At 41.2% G+C, this 24,466-nt stretch overlaps 2 protein-coding genes across 8 annotated transcripts in view; both read left to right on the top strand.

The window, feature by feature from the left end:
• DLG1 (discs large MAGUK scaffold protein 1) overlaps positions 1 to 24,466 on the top strand; it is a 1,062,265-nt gene that overhangs the window by 624,965 nt on the left and 412,834 nt on the right. The window lies entirely within an intron of this gene.
• Positions 14,546 to 24,466, top strand: part of TRMT2B (tRNA methyltransferase 2 homolog B) — a gene marked incomplete at its 5' end in the record, with an annotated part of 45,366 nt that continues 35,445 nt past the window's right edge. The window contains 4 exon segments of the mRNA XM_011236415.3: positions 14,546 to 14,697; positions 20,156 to 20,425; positions 21,353 to 21,407; positions 23,882 to 24,016. Coding sequence (XP_011234717.1) covers positions 14,546 to 14,697; positions 20,156 to 20,425; positions 21,353 to 21,407; positions 23,882 to 24,016 — 612 coding nt within the window.

Below are 24,466 nucleotides of genomic sequence, written 5' to 3'. Positions count from 1 at the left end.
CCAGTATCTGTTTACTAAATTTACTAAGTGCTAGACAACCACCCTTTACTTGTATTAACTCATTCGATCTTTACAGCAAAACTGTGAGCTACGTATGAGCTCCCACTTTATGGATGGACTATTGAGGCACAGGAAAATAAGTAACTTGCCCAAGAGTATATGCTAGTAAGTGGAGAGCCAGAATTCAAACCTAGGCAGTCTTAACCTGGGTTAAAAGCCCAGGTTCTTAATCATTGCTCTATTGCCTCTCCATATACTTCATACTTCGCATCGTAAGTATGGCAGTGACCTGATTCTGCTTTGCACTGTAATTACACACACACACACGCACGCACACACACACACACACACACCTTTTTGATGAGGCAGTGTTCATTAAGAGAGATAATAGTCTGGAGTCAGGTCCAGACGGTCCAGGGTTTAAATGCCAGCTCTGCCACTAACTCTATGAACTTGTCATTAACCTCTCAGTGCCTCTGTTTCCACATTTATAAAATGTCTATGAAAATTCTGCCTCAAATGTTTCTTGTAAGAATTCGATATAAGTAAATTACCTAGCACAGTGTCTAACATACAATGATGTAGTTCCCTTTTTGCTTCTTTTGCCTTCCTAATCGACTCCACAGTTAGTTTAGCTTATAAGCATTTCAAAGGTAGGAACAACTTCTATATATCCCCCATAGTACCTAAAACTTTAGCCTTTCATGCACCAGATCCCAATAAATTTTCCTTGATCAGTGTGTGGGGGAGGGGGGGAACCTGATGAATTTAAATGCACATATTATCCCTGGGAGTGGTAACACTTTAAGGTTTAGCAATCATTTACATCTTATTGTGGAAGAATTTGAGTCTTTCATGATTACAATTACTGAGTTCTACAATGCGCATACAAGTGAATTAGGCACTATAGGAATTATATACCATTTTGCTTTCAAATTACATGATAATGGGAATAATAATTTTCATTATAAAATGTACACAATACTGAATAATAATAATACTAATAAGGAATATAAGGAAAAAATAACTCATGATCCCAACATGCAGAGATGAACATTGTTATTCTGATTGGTCAATATTCTAATTAACCTTTTTCTTAAATATTTTTCTATGGACGAAATATATATAAATTAGTTTTTCAAAATTTGATCCTACTATAGAGTCAGTTTTATACCCTGTTTTTTTTTCACTTGTTAGCATTTTTCCGTATCATTAAACTGTCTTCAAAAACACAATCTTTCTGGGTGCCTAGGTGGCTCAGTGGGTTAAGTGTCTGTCTTCAGCTCAGGTCATGATCCCGGGGTCCTGGGATCCAGTCCCAGATCAGGCTCCCTCCCTACTCAGTGGGGGAGTCTGCTTCTCCCTCTGCCCTGCCCCCCCCACTTGCTCAGCTCCGGCTCCCACTCCTTCTCTCCCTAGCTCGCTCTCTCTCGCTCTCTCTCTCTCTCAAAAATAAATAAATAAAATCTTTAAAAAAAACAGGCTTTCCAAAATGATTGTATAATGCTTCAACATCATTTGAATGTACTATATGTAATTCATTTCACTATTCTCCTATTGCTAGGTATTGTTGTTTTCATGGTTTTTGCTTTTGCAAATCAGGGTGCAATGAACACCCTTGTATATCAATCTTTCTCTAAATTCCTGAACTTTCTCTTAGGGTAAATTTCTAGAAGCTGGATGGGTCAAAATTATGAACTTTTCATTTTTATATGTATATATTTAATAATAGCTAACATTTACTTATCACCTAGAGGACGCCAGACACTATGCTAAGTGATTTTCCTGTATTGAGAGAGATTAGTACTATTAATTCCCTTCATTTTACTTTATTTTATTTATTTTTAATTTTTTTAAAGGTTTCATTTATTTATTTGACAGAGAGACAGTGAGAGAGGGAACACAAGCAGGGGGAGTGGGAAAGGGAGAAGCAGGCTTCCCGCTGAGCAGGGAGCCCCACGCCGGGCTGGACTGAGGGGGCTGGACGGGGCGCTGGACGTGGGGCTCAATGCGGGGCTTGATCCCAGGACCCTGGGCTCATGACCTGAGCCAAAGGCAGACGCCTGACGACTGAGCCACCCAGGCACCCCTTCCCTTCATTTTATGAATGAGAAAACAGAGCAAGGAGTGAAGCAGCTCCCCAAGTCCAGAGCAGGGCCGCCACCTATTGGGGTATTCAACTTAAATTCCTCCATTTGCTGTTGCTGCTCCTTTAAATCATTTAAAGATATGAATGTTTAAAAGACTCTTGATACATATTACTAATGGACTTTCTAAAAAGGAAATTTACCTTCCCATCAGCAGTACAGAAGTCTGTATGCATCACCTTATCTGATCTGCTTTGAGGATTTCAGTGTTTTTCATCTTCATCAATTTCATTTATAAAAATTTGTATTTTGTGGATTATTAGTGTTAGAACATTTTTTCATATATTTGTTGGTCATTCTGTTTATGTCCTTTTCCATTTTTATTTTGAGTGTTGGTGCTTTTTGATGGATTCATAAGAGCTCTTTATACCATACTTATATCAATTATGTTTTAAATATCTTTCCCAGGAGTGCCTGGGTGGTTCAGTTGTTAAGCATCTGCCTTAGGCTCAGGTCATGATCCCATGGTCCTGGGATTCAGCCCCTTCAGGCTTCCTGCAGGGAGCCTGCTTCTCCCTTTCCCACTCCCCCTCCTTGTGTTCCCTCTCTCACTGCCTCTCTGTGTCAAATAAATAAATAAATACATAAATAAATAAATACATAACTTTCCCAGTTTGTGTTTGCCAGTAAATTTAGTGGAGTCAAGTCTAGCAATACTTTTATGACTTTGCCATTGCTGTTTTGCTTAGAAAATTCTTCCCAATCTCAAAATTTAACATTTGCTTATACTTTTTAAAGCTGTTTTATGCTTTCTTTTTTTTTTTTACATTTCATATGTTGATGAATTCTGTCCTTGTTGGTTTGTGATGCTTCCTTTATTGTATATTGGGTTCTTACCTTTTTACTAGGTCAGTCTCAAGGCTTCTAGCCCATTGATTTGTTTGTTGATTCTTGTGACAATACTATAATGTTTTAAATATTATAATTTACATATACATTTTAATATCTTATAAGCCAAGTACCCATCATTATTATTCTTTTTTGAAAATTTCTTTGCTATTCTCCCTATTTCTTTAGGCAAACTTAGAATCATTTTATCATTGTAAATAACTTTGGATCTTGACTGGATTGAATTAGACATATAATTAATTTTTAAAAGCTGTCATCTTACAAAATTTAGCTTTCCCATCCAGAAATATGGCATCAATTTCCATTTATTCAAATCCTAGTTGCTGAGAGATATACAAATATCCTTGCTTACTTTGTGTCGAGCATATGCCTTTTAAAAAAATGATTTCTAGGGGTGCCTGGGTGGCTCAGGGCTGGGCATCTGCCTTCAGCTCAGGTCAGGATTCCAGGGTCCTGGGATTGAGCCCCATGTTGGGCTCTCTGCTCAGCAGGAGCCTGCTTCTCCCTCTCCCTGCTGCTCCCCCTGCTTGTACTCTCTCTCTCTGTCAAATAAATAAATAAAATCTTTTAAAAAGTTATTTCTGGGGATTCTGTGCTATTTTTTGTTGTCATCACAAATGGATTTTTTTTCTCCATTATATCTTCTAACTGGTTATTGCTGGTTTACAGGAAAACTATTGATTGCTATTCAGCCACTTTGTCAAACTCTTTTCTGAACTCTCTTTTCTGAGTTAAATCTGAGTGTTTCAATTGATTCTCTTGGGTGTTCTCTGGAGCGACAATCGAATCAGCTACAAATAATGATGATTTTTGTTTCCTTTCCAATAGTTATACCTCATTCCTTTTTCACATCTTACTGTGTTAGCTACAGGCCAGCTTCTAACATTTGCCTGGCCTGGGGCAAGAGTACAAATGGCGACCCACTTACCACATGTCAAGGAACCATGAATTGGAAAACAAAGAGAAGCCAGAAAGCCAATGCTTGTTACTACTGGGAGACAATCATTGTTATGGAAGAATCTATTGCTATTGAGAGAGGAAGGACTTGACAAGTTGATTTATCTTTTCTCTTACTAAGCACTTCTGCTGCTCAAATTCTCCCTGAACACTAAAGCAGTGTCTGATATCAGCAGCAGCATAACTCCCAAACCTTCATGGCATTCGGATGCATTTGCCTTTTGTTTCAAGTACACAGGGCAAGCAATATGAAGTATTCCCCTTGCATTTGAATGATGTTAGTTATGAGAGCAGAGGGTTAGGGTTATGTATTATGCCACACTGAGCACTGGATCCTGAGTGACACAGATGCCCCTGTCTTCTTTAATAAATTTATTTTTATGTATTTGTAATAAGAGGGATCCTTTAAACTGTGGGTGTCAGAGCGGAAGCCACTCTTGCCCAGGTCTGAGAATAGTACTGGTTACTCAGAACATTTCTAAGTACTTTTAAATGGCAGCAGCCTAGCTTTGTCTTCAATCCTAGTAAGAATGCTTTTAGAAATAGGGAGTTATCATTTACTGAGGGGTTACTATGTGTCAAATGCCATCATAAGTGCTTTACATACATTATCTCATTCATTCCTTACGACAACGCCCCAAAATAGGAACTCTCATTACTGGGCTTTGTTTGGCTAAGTAACTTGCTCAAAGTCACATGTCTGTACATTTACTGAGCTGGGATTTGAAACCTAGGTATGACTGAAAAAAGTCCATTTTATTAATGGCTACATTATGCTGACTTCTATTTAATCATTTATCATAACATTAGCTGTTGGTTTGAGATGATTCTTTATCTTTATTTGGCTCTAGAGGCAAAATAGAATACTGGATTTTTAAACTTGAACTTGAAATTGAACTGAGATCCAGTGCCTGGTTCCTACAAAGAGGTGGCCCTCCTTGTTGTCTATTAGGGCATGAGAAATCCTATTCTTTTTTAAAGATTTATTTATTTATTTTTAGAGAGAGAGAGGAGGGGCAGAGGGAGAGGGAGAGAGTGAATCTCCAGCAGACTCCCTGCTGAGCATGGAGCCCAATGTGTGGCTTGATCCCAGGTTCCTGAGATCATGACCTGAGCTGAAACCAAGAGTCAGATGCTCAACTGACTGAGCCACCCAGGTGCCCCGAGAAATTCTATTCTTGATCCGTACCATTCCTTAAATCTTATCATTTGCATATTTGTAGGGTTTTGCTCCACCTGTAGAGGTCTCTGGGCAGTGACTACACCAGGGGTCATGAACTCACATGCTTATGGAGGGTGAAGAGTTCATGTAAATATGTAAATCCCATGAGACATTAGGCAACAGATACTCAGTTTTTTTATATGGTGATCCCTGAATGCTCTGAAAATTCTGGGGTAACTGCAAATGAGGCCATTAGTTATGTACACTACAGATCATCCTGCATTCTTTTGGTGATTTTCAGTGTGGTCCGAGATCCTCAAGTGGTCTATTATTTCCTGGAAGTACTCTGTGGGCTTGTCTCTTAGAGTATCAATGTTACCTTGTTTCTGGCTTACTTTTACTTGGTGTCTTATCCAAAGAAGCATCATTTCCCTCATGTGTTATGGGAGAGGTTTGCTGTGACATGTACAGGGTAGATGTTCTGCAGAAGTATCATTTGCCTTGTCATAGTGGTCCCAAATAAAAGACTGTGAGATCCTCAGTAGAGTGGGTACAACCACCCGCATCTTCCGTAGGGTCTCAACCTCATGAATTGCTCTGTAGGTTTCGGTAAGATACCTTAATTTTATCACTAGCTATCACATATGGAGCAATCACTCCGTGCTAAGCATTGTATAATTACAGTGCATTACGTATATCAGTCATTCAATCCTCAAGACAGCCCTGTGAAACAAGTCCAGTGAGTTCTATTCTTAGGCCAATTTGTACAGATGGGGAAACTGAGGCTCAAAGAGGTTATGCCATTTGCCCAAGGTCATCTTCTCATGGGTGGCTGAGCTAGAAATAGAGTATGCCTAACAGCAGAGCCTTTTGGACCATTATTCCTTTTTAACCTTGGCTGGCCTTAGAATCACCTGGAAATTTCTTTTTAAGGCACATAAGCAGGGCCCATCTGCAGAGATTCCAATTTAATTGGTCCAGGGTGGGGTCCCCAGCACTGGTATTTTTAAAAAGCTTTCCAAATGATTCTAATGCGTGACCACACTAATGAACACTGGACTCTGTTGCCTCGAAACTCAGCGACCTCAGCAGTATCTCAGGGAAACACAAGGCACATGGTGGGAAAAGGGTGACAAGTGAGAAGAGAAACAAGGTTATGGTGGGATGAGTGTCTCTGCCTACTGTAGGCAACATATGTTCTTTATAAGGTAGGTGTGAACAACAAGCTCTGAGGACAGTGTGCACAGTAATGGCTCTTTCCTCAGCTTCACAAGTAGTGCTAACCGAGACCCTCTACAGCATTGGACTGAATGTGTCAGTTATATCAAAATCCCAACTGACAGGTGGCTATACTCGGCAAATACTGCTCTTCGATTTTAACTCTTTGAGTTACTTCCACAAGAGAACCAGCTGTCAGGACCAAGTTAGAAACTGAGCCTAACCCAGGATGTGTCCATTTCCAGCAATATGTGTGTTCTGTGAGCACTGTCCCTGTGCTGTGCTCTCCCCAAGGGTGGAATCTCTTGTCTGGTCTTGCTGGAGAGGCAGAGGCAGTGACTGGAACCTGTAGTTCAGAACATTCCCAGGGTCCCTGCACACTGAGGTATGAGGAGAGGGCAAACTTTCTGCATGTCCTTACAGCCAGAGGCTCTCCTGCCGTTGATGGAAGGCAATAGAGTATAGAGTACTGGTCCTCCGCTCCAGCAACAACAGCATCACTAGGGAACTTGTTAGAAATGCAAATTTTCTGGCCCTACCCTATACCCACTGAATCAGAAACTCTGGAAAGGGGCCCCAGCAATCTGTTCTATCAAGTCCTCCAGGGAATTCTGATGCACACTAAAATTTGAGAATCACCGATGAAAAGCTAAGAGATTAAAAGTGGAGATGCAGGCATCAGATGGCTGAATTCAAGTTCTGGTTCCACCACTTACTGTGTGACCTTTGGCAAGTTCTTGATCCCTCACTAAATGTCAGTTACCTCATCTGTAAAATACAGCTAATTGTCTTATCTGTAAAATAGGTACCTACATGGGATAATGCACAAAGAACACCAAGCACAGAGTGAGGCACAGGATAAAGATTCATGTTGAATACTTATTAATAAGTATTAATAAGACACATGTTGAATACTTATTATTCTTATTCTTCCTATTATTATTAGGGCTGTTCTGGATAATAATTTTTATTTCCAACATAACTGGATTCCTTTGGAAAAGATCTTAATTAGAAGATCAGAAACCAAACAAAGTATCTTAAACAACTCAGTGGGGATGGGGCAGAAAGTGTTTCATTTAAGTTTCTTCACAGAATCATGGAACATAAAAGCATAAGGGGGTATCTTAAAAACAATCTAGTCCTACCATTCCATTCAACTTGATAATGGCTCTTAAAAGAAATCCAAGCGTATAGCATCAGGAAAAGAAAGTAGAAATGAGTGTCATTATTATTGAAGATTTGCTGGGGATGGTGATTTGGAGAGGATGGAAATTGCAGCCTCTAAGTTGTTGTAGAATTTGTGCACTTGGGCTGAGTCCCAGGCATGAAGCCAAGGTTCATGTACTGATGGCATTCCTATGTGCAGCAGAACATGGGAGAAGAAGCTCCATGTTATTTCTCTACATCTAGCTCTGAGGGAAGAGATGCCAGTATTGGAATGCTATTAATACTGAATTACAAATTGCAACACTATAAAAAGCAAAGGGTTGGGACCTTATTAAGTGAGAAATGAACATCAGCACCAGCCATGTAAATGCAAGGTAGTAAATACCTGTGTTACCTTAGAAATCAGAAGATAAAGGTAGGTAGGTAGTTTGGTGACAGTTTCCAGGATAATTCCTCCCGCATAAACATGAGAGCTTTCCTATTAGTTAACTTTTTCTCTGCAAGGCCACAGGACCCTCACACAATGTTCCACTATCATCTGTCTCTCTCTCTCAAAAAACTCCCTTTCTGACTTCCCTATTTTTGTAAGTGCCAATGCCATTCTCCTAATTACTCTCTTCAAAAACCCTTGATGTTTATCAGGGAACTGAAGGGCCCCAAAAGTAATATGTATTTCCAAACCTAAGAGATACAGTTTAGGAAAAAATTAGAAACATAAATCAGGAAATGATAGACTCTTCAATTGAAAAAAAATTTTTTAAAAAAGCTCACAGTGAATGAAACTAGCCATCTGTGACTCTTCCCTGAAGCAACTTCTTGTAAATATAATTTGTAGATATACTGCAGATGAGATTAAGATGCTTCCAATATCTCACCTGGGAGCAACCAACCCCGAATGTAATTCATGTAAGATGAGCTGTTACCGTGGCAACTGCGACATGAGGATAGGAGGCAGGTAATATTGTAATGACAGAAAATTCTGGTAAGTAGTTAGAGGTGATGGAAAAAAGAACAGTTGGAGAGTCGGTGTTTATCCAACACTCTTCAAGTAACAGGAACGCTGGTCTGGAAATCATGTTACAATTAACCCAAAGACCTCTCTCAAAACCATTCATCTCTGCCTGTTTAAATTGCTAGTTTGGTTTCTCCAGTACATAGATAGCTGGTAGGTATAACCCTAGATAGAAGATAAGAATATTTCAGTCACTAGAAACTGGCTTGTAAGCCAGTATCCTATAAATCTGCTTCATGTAAGTTAGTCCCTCAGAGTCTGAATCATTTTCACAGGAACTGATAAAATCTGGCTCTCAGGTTCACAGTCTGGACTATGGGGGCTTTACAAAGATGTGTCAATTCATTTTTTTTTCTGATATTTTACTATTTTTCCTTATTATCTATGTAATGCCTGTCCATTGTAAAAAAAATTTGAAAATACAGAAATGAAAAAGAAGCTGACAAATGATTCATTCCTAAGCCTGTTATCTAGAGGCAACAACTGTAAAGAGTTGGTGTATTGCCTTCAATTCATTTTTTGCTTTATACATACCGGATCATACTGAATGCATAATTCTTTATCTTGCCTTTTTCATTTAAGGTTGCATTCTACACATATTTCCATGTCATTACAAACTTTTCAAAGACACAATTTTAAGTTAAATTTTTCCTAAAGTATAACATAATACAAAAAAGTGCCCATATCAAGACTACAGATTGATCTATTTTTGCAAAGTGAACACACCTCTATAACCAGCACCCAGATAAAGAAATAGAATATTATCAGCACCTCAGAAGCCCCCTCATTCCCCATGCCAGCCACTCCCCACACCCTAAAGGTAGTGTAATGCCATTCTGACTTCTAACACCATACCATGAGTGTCATTTTTAATGTCTCTGCAATAGTCTATGGATAGACCATATTTTATGTAATCATTCCCTATTTTTCTAATATTGGACCTTAAAGATGCTTATTTATTTATATTTTATTTTATTTTATTTTATTTTATTTTATTTGAGAGAGAGAGAGAGAGACAGAGATAGCAAGATAGAACACAAGCAGAGAGGAGAGGGAGAGCAGGCTTCCTGCAAAGCAGGAAGCCCGACATGGGGCTTGATCTCAGGACCCGAGGATCATGACCTGAGCCAAAGGCCAGATGCTTAACCAACTGAGCCACCCAGGTGCCCAATGTTTTTTTATTTTTAACTGTAAGACCCTTTGGGCATATATCTTTATTCACATCTCTATCTTCTCAGAATAGATTCCCAGAGGTGGAATTTCGGGGGCAAATGGTGTGATATTTTAAAATATTCTTGATTCTAATTGCTTTCCAGGAACTTTATATCAATTTACAATCCCACTGGCAACGTGCAAGAGCATCTGATTCACTGTCCATGGTCTACTTTGAGGAATAACAGATCTTTTTAAATCATTGCCGATCTAAATATTTTGCATGTTCTGTCATTACTAGTGAGGTAGAACAAAGCACTAGTTGACCAATTATATTTCTTTTCCTGTAAATTATCTTTTCACACCTTTGCCAAGGTCTCTATTAGGGTCACTGTGTTTTTCTTATCTGTTTATATACGCTCTCTATACAATAAAGATAATGACCCTTTGCCATACTTGTATATCTTTCTCTGTTTGTTGTGTATTATTTAATTTGTTAATTATATCTTTGTCATATAGAAATTCTTAAGGTTTATGTAGTAAACTCACCTATTTGGTGTTTTTTTTCCTACTGGTTTTCAGTTTAGAAAGTCCTTTTACGTCTACATTTCAGATGCATAATTATCATATTCTATTTTAGGGCTTTTTTGATTTGATTTTTTTGAACTTTCAACTAATCATCTAGTATTTCAGTTGATGGGTATGTCTCAAATTTTAATGGGCATCACTATCACTGCTTGTTAAAAACCCAAATATTTCTGAGCTCTATCCCCCTGAGATTTTGATTCTGTAGGTATGGGGTGGGGCTCACAAACCCGCATTTGTTACAATCACCCCGCTGATTACATTGCAGGTGGACCCTGGTTCACATTTTGAGAAACTCTTTTTTTTTTAAAGACTTTATTTAGGGGTGCCTGGTTGGCTCAGTTGGTTGGGTATCGGCCTTAGGCTCGGGTTGTGATCCTGGGTCCTGGGATGGAGCTCCGAGTGGGGCTCCCTGCTCGGTGGGGAGCCTGCTTCTCCTTCTCCCTCTCTCTCTGCTGCTCTCTGTGCTTGTGCTGTCTCTCTCAAATAAATAAATAAATGAATAAAATCTTTTAAAAAATAAAGATTTTATTTATTTGTTTGAGAGAGAGTGTACGTGCAAGCAGGAGCGGGAGGGAGGGGCAGAAGGAAAGGGAGAAGCAGACTCCCCACTAAGCAGGGAGCCCAATGCAGGGCTTGATCTCAGGACCCGGGGATCATGAACTGAGCAGAAGACAGATGCTTAACCGACTGAGCCACCCATGCAACCCGCACATTTTGAGAAATTCTTACAGAATGCAGTGTAACCTGCCTTAGTACAGAGACTTAGTGCCTCCCATCTGGATGACTGCAGTAGTCTCCCTCAGCTTCCAGGCCACTATACCCTGAAATCTATCCTACACACAGCATCTAGAGTTCTGTTCCAGAAACAACTGATGAAAAACTCTTCATTAGCTGCCTACTATTAAGGAAACTAGATCAAACCCCTCATCCAGCACTCCAGGACCTTCATTATCTTTCCTGACCTAGTGACCTAGCCGGAAGGCTAATGACTTCAGCACAACCCTGGCATCTAGCCTGGCCTGCCTCCTCCTGGGCCTTAGACACAAATTGCTCATTCTTGTTTTCCTGCTGCAGCTTCTACCTCTTCTCAGGTTATTCAAATCCTAGCATTCAACTCAATTCTCGCATTGTTTTCCTTCCCTCACTATCCGGATGATCCACTGCTTTGCTAAAATTACCAAAGCCCATTGTTGTGTATTCTTTCCCTATGAGTCTCCCCAGCCAGTAGCGCAATTTAGAGGGCGTGGTCTGTGCGTCTATTCCTCTCAGCCTCTAACGCAGTCACACCTGAAGAATGTGGTTAATGGAAGTGACTCTAATACATGTTATTTCTGAAAGCTAATGCGGTAACCTCTCAGAAGTCTCCTCTGGACCAAAGTGAGAATGACAAATTTCTAGAAACTTCACGTTGTTGTGATTTGGTTTGCTGATAACCGAGTTAAGCAAAGGTTATCTTGGCTTCAGCTCTTATTTAATTTAACAATATTGCTTGTCACCTACGACATGTCCATTTATTGACTTTTCCAATTGAAGAGTCTAACCTTTTCTATAATATGGGATATTTCTTTCCCCTCTTACAAATGTGATGATTTCTCTTTTATGGAAGAACATGCTTTATCAGATTAAATAGATATTAAAGGGTTAATGGCTAAACAATTACATTATAGCTTCCTCAATTTATTTTTTCTCTTTACCCCTCAGGGTTCTGCCTTCGCAAATGACAGACTTGCTTTAAAGGAGTTCACTTGGATTCTCAGAACAGGTGGGGGTGGGGGTGAGGGTGAGTGAAAATAGCCCTTTTCCTTTCAAGCAGACAAGGGGAGGATTCAATTCAATTCACCAAATATTCATTGAGCTCCTATTAGGACACCCTGCTCTGTGCTAGGCACAACAATGAATGCCAAGATGAGAAATGATAATGGAGCAGAAGGGCATGGGAAGGAGAAGAAAAGGGAAGAAGAGGTGAAGAAAGGAATAGAGCTGGCTATCTGCATAAAAGGGGACTGAAAGAAGAGAAAGGGAGAAGAGAACCAAAGGCGCATTCTCCAGCCTGGTCTCAATTGATAGCAGTGTGTAAGTCTAGAAACCTGGAGCAATGGTTTGAGTTCAAATAGTGCTTAAGTACCATTAGAGGGGTGCCTGGGGGCCCAGTCATTAAGCGTCTGCCTTCAGCTCAGGTCATGATCCCGGGGTCCTGGATGGAGCCCCATGTCAGGCTCCCTGCTCAGCGGGGAGTCTGCTTCTCCCTCTGCTCCTCACCCTGCTGGTGCACTCTCTCTCTAATAAATAAATAAAATCTTTTTTTAAAAAAAAACTATTACAGTGGTTAGGGAAGGCCATAAATTGAGTCAAGCCTTTACCTGCTCAAGCCTTTGGAATGGGGAGTAAAAGATCTCTCTCTTTTTTAACGAGTATATATGCAGGTGTGTGCATGTATGTATACATATACAGTACTTAAAATTATTTTTTAATTATTTTTGGATGATAATAGCTAACACTTAACGAGTGTGTACTTACTCTGTTCTAAGTACTTTACATATAGTAACTTATTTACTCCTTATCACAACCCTGTGAGGTAGTTGCAATAATAGGACATTTTTTCAGATGAGGAAACTGAGGCACTAAGCAATTAAGTAACTTGCCCAAGTTCACACAGCTTATAACTGGCAGGTCTGGGCTTTGAACTTTGGTCTAGCTGACTTAATTTTTTAATTTTTTAAAAAAATTTTTGTTGTTATTTGAGGTACTTGGCCATGTTTAACTTACTGCTGTACTCACTAGGGCTAATGCATTGCCTTGCACGTAACAGGCATGTTATGCTTTGAATGAATAAATAACTGAAATGTTGGCTATAAAGTGTTTTCCACTAAAGCCCAATTACTATTAAATTTAAAAATCAAGTGTCATTAGGGGCGCCTGGGTAGCGCAGTCGTTAAGCGTCTGCCTTTGGCTCAGGGCGTGATCCCAGCGTTCGGGGATCGAGCCCCACATCGGGCTCCTCCGCTGGAAGCCTGCTTCTTCCTTTCCCACTCCCCTGCTGTGTTCCCTCTCTCGCTGTCTGTCTGTCTGTCACATAAATAAATAAAATCTTTAAAAAAACAATCAAGTGTCATTAAATGTAGATTTACTTTGCTGTACATTTTAATTTTATTAAAAACGTTAGTTTGTTTTTTTTTAACAGCACACACGTATGCATACTTCAACGTTCTCTTACTCATTTGGCTGGACTTCTGACCTCTCTAAAAATTTGAGGAATCACTGAATCGTAGTCCAGGAGCTGGTAAGTGAGTTAGTGGTATCTGATGTACTTTTGGAGTAGTGTTGGTGTGTTGTGGGTTCCCAAGTCGATGGCCAAGATTCTTGAGACATCTTCAGTGCAAAAGGTGGTTTTAGCAGAGCACAGGGACAGGACCCGTGGGCAGAAAGAGCTGCTAATGTCTCAGGACTGTGAGGAGCAACTGATTATATACTTTGGGGTTGGGGGAAGAAAAGATAAGGGAAGTTCCACAAGGATTTTCATTTGCTAAAGAAGACTACTGGAGGCCTTGCTATTGCCAAACTAAGGCTGTTCTTCCCTCTAGCGAGGCATTAACATTAAGACACTCGGGGAGCTTCCTGGAGAAGGGTTATACTCTGCCTGCCTCAAGTATTTGTCAATGGACTGCAGGTTATAGGACATTTAATTTTATCTACATTTCCTTCTGCCTTTGTTTCCCACATCAGTATCTAGCCTCCTTCTGTCTTTTGAAGTTGAAAAATAATTCTTGCCCTGAGGATTTAGTAGCCCTGCGTGGGATCCACTTAAGAAACCAGGTTTACCTTGTCATAAGAATGTAATACTTTTCTGAAGCAATATAACATAAAGGGAGAACGAATGCCTGAAAAACCCTACGGTCCCAGATAAGGCCGACTTTTACAAAAAGTTGCCATTTGAAGAAACCACCTTACCCTTCATCTCCCAATCTTCCAACCAACCCATCATGGATCTCAGCCTATAATTTTCGTTGAGTTAAATCGCAAGCACCCCTGCAAAGGGCAGCACTATTCACACTGTAGTTCAAATTTCTCTGTGATTTTTGAGGCTTTTCCAGATCCACCAATGGGACAGGGAGAGCAGGCGGTGGGCGGGGTCGCCAGGAGGGGAGGAGAGGGGACCTTGGGGAGAAACCGTGGTGGGGGGAAGGGGGGGCAATAGGGCGTTGAATGATTTTGAGGAAGGTCTTTAGAGAAGCGCCCCGTTAAGGTAGGGCGGCCGGCTCCCCGAAACGGGCTTCCCGGGGCAGAGCCGGCTGACCTGCGCCTGGGAGGAGCTCCGCGTCCCGTCGCGCCTGCCCCGGGCTGGCTGCGTGTGCGTCGGGAGTCGAGCCGCCGTGCGCACCAGGAAGTGACTCTCCCCAGCGGCAGCGATCCAGGCCGTCCTCTGGCTTTTTCGTTTGCCGCCTCAGGTTTGTAAGAGGATTTATTGGTTGCAAAGGTATGGGGGGTACGTGGAGAGCTCGGAAAGCCCGACTGAACCCTTACTGTGGAGAGAACTGCTCAGCGGGCCAGTCTGCCCATGGGGCGGGGAATTGAGGAGGCCGCGGAGGTGGGGACGCGGACGGGACCTATGCCGGCGGTCCCAGGTTGCGGCCAGCCCCGCGGCCGCCTGTGCTGTGACCTCAGCCCTCCCTTGGCCCAAATTCAGTGATGGTCTTTCCTACACACACGGTGGGTAGAACTTGCCCGAAAAAGAGGGGAATGGAGGGGCTGGTGAAGGAGTCTGGTGGGGGAAGGACCTATTTGAGCGTGCACTGCAGTGAGGACTCAGCAACACACCCTGACATCCATCTCTTTCAGCCGAGAACCGTGTTGGGGGTCAGGCCAACTGAAGGAAGGATAAACAGAGAGTGTCAGCCAGACCCTTGTCTGTGGGTAAACATTTTGCTCCAAGAAGCTCCTTGGCCCCACACGGATCAGACATACCACACAGTCTCAGATTGGAACCTCTCTCAGCATTTCAGCCCTGGAGACTTTAGTCTACCTCCCTGTCTGGCAGCTCCGGACCTTGAGTCTCTTTCCAATTAATTCTTGTAGGAGAAACTGAGCAGATGTCACACACTTTTTTTTTTAACCCAAGCATTTATTTATTTTTTTTTAAAGATTTTTTAAATTTATTCGACAGAGATAGAGACAGCCAGCGAGAGAGGGAACACAAGCAGGGGGAGAGGGAGAGGAAGAAGCAGGCTCATAGCAGAGGAGCCTGACGTGGGGCTCGATTCCATAACGCTGGGATCACGCCCTGAGCCGAAGGCAGACGCCTAGCCTAACCGCTGTGCCACCCAGGCGCCCCCCAAGCATTTATTTAAAACCAAAAAAAAACTCTGAAAAGAAACTAGTCTTTTCTGTGGGCAGATGCCCCCTCCGACATCAAGAAACAAAGAAACATAATTCACTTTGACTGGTATTATTATGCTGCCTTGAAAAATATATTTCACTACAGAAAATACTAAAATTCGCTAAAAAATATATATATATATGACGAAAGGGTCTTTACCAGGAGAGGTGAATGGTTGGCAGTAGTCGGGGCCTATTTTAGACCATATCTGGTGATTTGGAGGAAGAAACCTAGATGCACAAGATACAGGGCAAGTGGAGCTCAGTGGTCCAGGCATTCACCAGTGAGAGGACCCACACACTCCAAGTCTGAATGTTGTGGGGTACAGATAGCTGTCTTCAGTCCTCAGCTCCCCTGTTCCTCCTCTGCCAACCCCTAAATGGGCCTGCGGCACACCCTCCCCCTGCAGTCTGCCCCCACTCTGCCCATTCCTTACTTTTTGTCTCTTACCTCTTCACTCATTTCCTCTCTCTGGCTTTTGCTTTTCTTCATATCAAATACATACTTTTGTCTCATTTTAGAAAAATGTTTATCAGAGATCACACACTTTTGATAGTATTAATAGTATTAATAGAGCAGGCCCTAAGCTCACCACACTCCAGCAGGCACTAATGCAGAATGTTATGAAAATTCTTTTGTTTGTGTTTTGTTTTATAAGTTTCCCACATAATTTTACTTATCCTAACGACACTCACATGTTTTATTACATCTTGCCAGTTTTTCAGGTCAGCCACGTTGAGGCATAAAAAAGTTAAGTGATGCGCTTTGAAGAATCAGAGCCTAAGGAAGGACAGTGACACATGTCGAATGCCTGCTGTTTTAGGTGCAGTCCTGAGCACTTTGTATATATGAGCTCCTTTATTTCTTTTTTTTTAAGATTTTTATTTATTTATCAGAGAGAGCGCACAAGCACAAGCAGGGGGAGCAGCAGGCAGAGGGAGAAGCAGGCTCCCTGCCGAGCAAGGAGGCCAATGTGGGACTCGATCCCAGGACCCTGGGATCATGACCTAAGCCAAAGGCAGACACTTAACCAACTGAGCCACTCAGGCATCCAAGTTTGTTTAATTCTTAGCACAACCCTGAAAGGCAGGTGGTACTAGTCCTATTTTTATAGATGATGACACTGACATTCATAGTGCTTAAGTAACTTGCCCAAAGTCACGTAGCTAGTGAGGAACAGCTGAGATTAGAATACGGCTCCAAAGCCCGTGTTCTTAATAACTTGCCTTTTCCTGAAAGTTGTGTAGAGGGTGCTATCAACACCTCAACTTGGAGACAGCTTAAATCTGTTTTGTTAGAAATTTGTGACGTTCAACCCCAAATTCTTCCATGTTGTGACAGTTACTTTCTTTAGTATTTTCTAAACACACAAAATGGTATATGGGCTAAATATCATAGCACCCATGTTGGCATCCTTTAAGTTACCTACTGGTCATATCATACTAATTTCGTGGTAATAAGAGGAAGCCACGGAGGAATCTTTGTTAATAAATCGTTGGAGATACGTGTGTGTGTGTGTGTGTGTGTGTGTGTGTGTGTGTGTGTGTTCTGAATTAAGGTATGATTTAACATTGGGATGTAATCCAAGGTAGAGGATAAGGGCAAAAAGGTAATTTCACAGCCCATCATTAAGGTGTCCAGCCAAGTTCATTCACATGTCCTTGACTCAAACAAGTTACACAGCAATGATCAGGCACCATAAAGTAAATTGGCCACAACACTGAGTCCTGTGCTGGAGGCAAAGGGATTCCTTCCTCCTTCCAAAGTGAGGCCCTCACCTGTTCTAACTCTTGCAGCTTTTGCTTTATAGTTACTTCTGCTTGTCCTTCCCCCTGCTCTCCTCTGTCAGTATTGCCACCCCCACCCAGTCCTGTACTGTCTTTGAGTATCATGACAGTTAACTGAGATTTTGCCAGGTACTGGGTGCTGTGCTCAGAGCTTTACAAACATCATCTCTATTTAATCTTCTTCTGAGTACTTTTTATTAATTATCTTTTTATTTAACTCTTATAACCACTATATGAGGTAGGTACTATTATTATCTCCATTTTACAGATGAAAAAAAAAGGAAAGTCATGGGGAATGATTGACTTGCCAAAGGCCATTTAACTAGTAAGTTGTGGAGTCAGGGGACCACTCAGGTCTACCTGACTCTAGGGTCTACATGCCTAAGATCTCAAACCTTCATTTGTCCCTCCTGTCTGCCACTTATTACTACCTTATTTCCCTTCTTTCTTTGGCTTCGGACTTACTGGATATGTCAGTGCCTTACCTAGGGGCATCTTCCTTGGCCTCTAAGCTCCATGTTCTCCTGGAGCATCTTTTCTTGTTCTCTAGAAATTTCCTTTTCCCCAGGTGTAGTCATTGGTCTTTTGCTCTTCTCTTTACTGAAAGCTCTTTTTTTTTTTTTAATCTTATAGCTTGTACTTATAGACACTCAACCAAATCTCTAACCCTGACTTCTCTCATGACTCGTAGTACTGCTTCTCTACTTGTTGAATGTTTCCATTTGGATATTTTCCTTACCATTGCAAACACACGCCTCAAACATGAATTTGCTTTTTTAGAAAGATTTATTTATTTATTTGAGAGAGAGAGATAGTGAGCGAGAGCATGTATGAGCAGGGGGAGAGGCAGAGGGACAAAATCTTCAAGCAGTTTCCCCACAGAGTGCAGAGCCCAACGCAGGGCCTGATCCCATGACCCATGAGATCATGACCTGAGCCAAAACCAAGAGTCAGATGCCCAACACAGTGAGCCACCCAGGCACCCCTGAACTTGCTTTTTTCCCTCTTTTTTATTTTTATTTTTTTAATTAAATTCTTGATTTAGAATTGATTTAGAATTAGATTAGAATAATAGAATTTTATTAAATTCTTGATTTAAATTCTTTATATGTTCAATTTAATTAACATATACTGTATTATTAGTTTTAGGGGTAGAATTTAGTGATTCATCAGTTGCATATCACACCCAGTGCTCATTACTTCAAGTGCCCTCCTTAATGCCCATCACCCAATTACCTGTTCCCACCACCCACCTTCCCTCCAGCAGCCCTCTATTTGTTTCCTAGAATTAAGCATCTATTAAAGTTTGCCTCACTCTCTATTTTCATCTTATTTTATTTTTCCTTCCCTTCCCCTGTGTTCATCTGTTTTGTTTCTTAAATCCCACATGAGTGAAATCATATGGAATTTGTCTTTCTGATTGAGTTATTTTGCTTAGCATAATACCCTCTAGTTGCATCTACGTCATTGCAAATGTTAAGATTTCATTCTTTTTGATGGCTGCGTAATACTCCGTTGTGTGTGTGTGTGTGTGTGTGTGTGTGTGTGTGTATGTATACCACATCTTCTTTATCCATTCATCTATTGATGGACATCTGGGCTCTTTCCATAGTTTGGCTATTGTGGAACATTGCTGCTATAAACAGTGGGGTGCGTGTACCCCTTTGAATCACTATGTTTGTATTCTTTGGATACCTAGTAATACAATTGCTGGGTCATAGGGTAGCTCTATTTTAAACTTTTTGAGAAAACTGTGTACTGTTTTCCAAAGTGGCTGCACCAGCTTGCGTTCCCACCAACAGTGTAAGAGGGTCCCCTTTCTCTGCATCCTTGCCAACATCTGTTGTTTCCTGACTTGTTAATTGTAGCCATTCTGACTGGTGTGAGGTTTTATCTTACTGTGGTTTTGATTTGTATTTCCCTAATGTGGAGTGATGTGGAGCGTTTTTTCATGTGTCCATTGGCCATTTGTATGTCTTCTTTGGAGAAATGTCTGTTCGTGTCTTCTGTCCATTTCTTGACTGTATTTTTTGGGTTTTTTGGGTGTTGAGTTTGATAAGTGCTTTATAGATTATGGATACTAGCCCTTTATCTGATAAGAAATTTGCGAATATCTTTTCCCATTCCGAAGGTTGCCTTTTAGTTTTGTTTACTGTTTCCTTTGCTGTGCGAAAGCTTTTTTATCTTGGTCAAGTCCCAATAGTTCATTTTCACTTTTATTTCTCTTGCCTTTGGAGACATGTCTAGCAAGAAGTTGCTGTGGCCAAAGTCAAAGAGGTTGCTGCCTGTGTTCTCTAGGATTTTGATGGATTCTTGTCTCACATTTAGGTCTTTCACCCACTTTAAGTCTGTTTTTGTGTATGGTGTAAGAGAGTGGTCCAGTTTCATTCTTTTGCATGTGGCTGTCCGATTTTCCCAACATCACTTGCTGAAGAGACTGTCTTTCTTATTTTATTTTATTTATTTATGGAGAGGGACTAGCCATGGAAGTGTGTTCAGAGAGTTGAACTCTTCGCTGGAGGACAAAGAGTATATTTTCCTCATCTTTTTATTTTGGGAACCTAGGCAGTACCTGACACGCAGTAATTCAGTTCCATTCAGCAGGCCTGCTTTTACCAAGTATTGACTCTGTGCCCGGCATGGTGCTGGGTGCTGACCTTCCATAAGGGTTTATAAATGCATGAAGGGGGTTGGGAGTTGTGCTTCTGTTTCCCAACTTCTGTTTGTTCACCTTCCATGCAGGGGAACTTCAGTGTTTCTGTGGTTGGCAAGGATTAAGAGAAGAGTCCCAATGCATAGCCCGAGGTGTTTCCTCTCCAGGGTGGGGCTCACCTCCAAACCAGGATTGCTCCCCTGGTGTGCCACAAAACCTCCAGGTTGGTCACAGCTCTTTTTGGGCTCAGCATGTGAGGGAAACTTCACTGGCATGATAGCCAAGAAGCGTCAAAGAGGACAGAAAAGTCAGAAGAAACCAAGCCATGTTGGACCACTTGATGGTTCCTGGCAGGAAAGGTAAGGCCCAGGCGGATATCCTTTCCCATTAGCAAGTCTGAATCTCTGGGCCTACTAAAATCTGTATTCCTGATGTAACTAACATGACATTGCAAGGGTTCAGGGGGGTGCCTCAGGTAGGATACCCAGGGCAAATTTGAAGACACCTGAAGAATGTTGGTGGAAATGCTTTGTGATGGCAGAAAATATTCTCCTTGCCTTTAAGTATGTTTTTCACAGAAATGAGATATTAAACTGGTACCTTGTCTGTATAAAGGTCCAGGGTGGGTACACTGAAGATCAGGAATCCAGAGAGGGATCAGATGGCTTACAAATGAATAGTCCCATTGCAGCCATGCAAACACAGATATACCTCATTTTATGCAACAAATGTATTTTCTAAGTCAAATTATATTTTATTTTATTTTTTATTTTTTTTAAAGATTTTATTTATTTATTTGACAGAGATAGAGACAGCCAGCGAGAGAGGGAACACAGCAGGGGGAGTGGGAGAGGAAGAAGCAGGCTCATAGCAGAGGAGCCTGATGTGGGGCTCGATCCCATAACGCCAGGATCACGCCCTGAGCCAAAGGCAGACGCTTAACCGCTGTGCCACCCAGGTGCCCCAAATCAAATTATATTTTAAAAGCATTAGGGAGGTGAGCTATTTAAAGGAACCCAACAGTGAAGCCTTTTGTAATATGATTAATTACCTCCTGATAAATCTGGATTTTTCTTACATTAAGTTTGCCCATCTGGTCTGTTTTGTTAAGTAGACGGCACCAAAATGGGCTCTTCTCCCAGACTGTATCTCCCCAGGGGCATGAGAGTTAGGTTTTCTGAACAAGTAAAACGCCAGAGAAAATGGTGGCAGGAAGTACTTATGCATAGTAGGTGCTTAGTACATATTTATAGAATGAATGAAGTGCCTGAATTATTTTTTTTCAGGCTGGCTGATGTTGTGACACCACTCTGGAGGCTAAGCTATGAGGAACAGCTCAAGGTTGATACCTAGCTTATGTTTTCACTCCCCAGTTCCATCAGAGTGAATGGTGCCAGACTTGTAGGAAGTTTGAGTGGACAGCTTTATCCGGATGACCCAGCAGGTGCTTAAAATCAATATGCTAATGAATCTGAAAAGTTTTTTCAAATGTATTTCTTTCTTTATATTAACATACACTGTATTAGTAGTTTTAATGGTAGAATTTAGCGATTCATCTGTTGTGAAAAACACCCAGTGCTCATTACTTCAAGTGCCCTCTTTAATGCCCATCACCCAGTTACCCCATCCCCCCACCCACCTGCCTTCCAGCAATCTTCAGTTTATTTCTGATAGTTAAGAGTCTCTTATGGTTTGCCTCCCTCTGTTTTCATCTTATTTTATTTTTCCTTCCCTTCCCCTCTGTTCATCTGTTTTGTTTCTTAAATTCCACATGTGAGTGAAATCATATGGTATTTGTCTTTCTCTGACTGACTTATTTTGCTTAGCATAATACTCTCTAGCTCCATCCACGTCATTGCAAATGGCAAAATTTCGTTCTTTTTGGCGGCTAAGTAATATGAATCTGAAACTTTAACTTTGCACCTATTACATCTTCCAAACTCGGGAGCCATATTGGGAAATGCCTGTGTCCTTTTTTTTTTTTTAAAGATTTTATTTTATTTATTTGACAGAGACAGCCAGCGAGAGAGGGAACACAAGCAGGGGGAGTGGGAGAGGAAGAAGCAGGCTCCCAGCAGAGGAGCCTGATGTGGGGCTCGATCCCAGAACGCTGGGATCACGCCCTGAGCCAAAGGCAGATGCTTAACGACTGCAGTACCCAGGCGCCCCTGTGTCCTTTCTCCCTTGCTTTTTTGTTATTCTCTGTATGTGTGAGTAGCAAGTACTTTTGCTGCTTTATACATAGCTGCACTTTCCAACCCGGTAGCCACTAGCTACATGTGGCTGTTTGATTTTAAACACAGTCAATTCTGCAGTAATGCTTGTTTTAAAAACATAAATTTGTTCCAAGGAATTGATAGATTAAGGCACAACTTGAACATAATGCAAATTTCACATTGGTTTAGGAGTGATGATTTTTTTGTCCTCAAGAAACACCAGATGAAAGAAGCAAACTGTACCCAGCAGAACTGAGCTGCATAAGAATACATAAAATGAACACGCACACATGCCTCAAACATCTATGGATTCCCGCAGTTTACTTAATGTGGTATGAGCCACACTCGTCCACGTCTGCTGCTAGATCTTTGTGTGACACATAACCCTCCTTTCACCACTTCATGAAAATCTACAAGTGGACAGCCACTTTGTCAGGGAAAAGTGCCTTCCTTATTGTAGTATGTATCCGTTTCTTAACGATTTATTTTTTTTTAAGATTTTATGTATTTATTTGTCAGAGAGAGAGAGAACACGCACAAGCAGGGGGAATAGCAGGCAGAGGGAGAAGCAAACTCCCCGCTGAGCCAGGAGCCTCATGTGGGACTTGATCCCAGGACCATGGGATCATGACCTGAGCCAAAGGCAGCTGCTTAACCACAACTGAGCTGCTCAGGCATCCCTATTTTTTAATTTTTATTATTTTTTAAGATTTTATTTATTTATTCGAGAGAGAGTGTACAAGCAGGGGAGGGGTGGAGGGAGAAGCAGACTCCCCACTGGTCAGGGAGCCTGATGCAGGGCCCAATCCCAGGACCCTGAGATCATTACCTGAGCCAAAGGCAGACGCTTAACCAACTAAACCATCCAGGTGCCCCATTTCTTAACCATTTAACGTGGAAAACTGTATTACCCTTTTTGTTAGATTGCTATCCTTTTTATGTGCGTTACTGATAGTTTTGGAATGTGTGTGCCTAACCCCATTTTTCCCATGAGCCCTGTGATTTCTTTTTTTTTTTAATTTTAATTAATACTAATACATACAGTATTAGTTTTCAGTGTACAGTATAGTGATTCAACAATTCTATATATTCATGCTCATCAAGATAAGTGTACTCTTAATGCCTTGTGATTTTTTTGTGTGATTTTGCATAGCATAGTGTAGAAATGCTTATGTCCTGTTATAGCAGAGGTGACTGACTGTATACGTTAACTAAAATTAAATGAGATTAAAAACTCAGTTCCTCAGTCACATGAGCCTCATTTCAAGTGCTCATTAGCCACATGTGGCTAGTGGTTACCATATTATATAGCACATAATATCAACATAAAACATTTCCATTATCACAGCACTGACCTATAGCTTGACTGTTCAGTCTGAAAGGTTGGTTAAAATGAAGAGCTTACATAAAAGCTCACTCTTGACCTTTCTCCCAGTACCTTCCTTGGTCTATTTGCTGTCCCATCATTGTGGGTTCCTTATCTGCTAAGACCATGACCCAGAAATCTGTGGGACAGCCTTCTCTTTTCTTCTTTGTTTTCCATTCTTTGAGGTGATACTACATAAGTCTTTTTGTTTCATTTCATACATTCTTTTGCAGGTGAAATTTGAAGCTCAGAAAAAAATTTTACAGAGACTGGAGTCTTACCTCCAAAAGCTCAATGGAGTCAATGTGACAACATCTGCATCCAGAGCTGAGGGGCTCTCTTGTCTTCTCCATCCTATTATACCCTCTGTAAGCCACCACTTCCCTATCCTTTATCTACTAAGTCCCCTTAATAGCTAATAATACCAGCCAGTACCTACTGGGCACTTTCTGGGAACCAAGCCCTGTGCTAAGTGATTAGCCTGCATCGTTGTCTAGCACATTGTCTGTACTACGTGATTAGCATGCATCATCAGTGACTGTTATAGTCACCCTGAGGGGTAGGCACTATCGTTTTATAGATGAAGATGTTGAGGTTCAGAGAGATTAAGTAATTTGCCCAAGGACACACATCTAGAAAGTGTCAGAGCTGAGGTTTACACTCAGGTCTATTTGATGCAAAGCTCACTTTCTCCAACCACTACAGCATTACCTCTGTAGAAAGATTTCAGACTTTGGAAACTTAATGAGGTCTTAGAGAGACAGAACTTAATTTATGGCAGAGGTTGGCAAACTATGGCCCTTAGGCCATATCTGTCC

Source organism: Ailuropoda melanoleuca, chromosome 1, assembly GCF_002007445.2.
Source record: "Ailuropoda melanoleuca isolate Jingjing chromosome 1, ASM200744v2, whole genome shotgun sequence".
Classification (NCBI taxonomy): domain Eukaryota; kingdom Metazoa; phylum Chordata; class Mammalia; order Carnivora; family Ursidae; genus Ailuropoda; species Ailuropoda melanoleuca.
The sequence above is the reverse complement of the archived record's forward strand: the minus strand, read 5'-3'. Positions and strand labels throughout refer to the sequence as shown.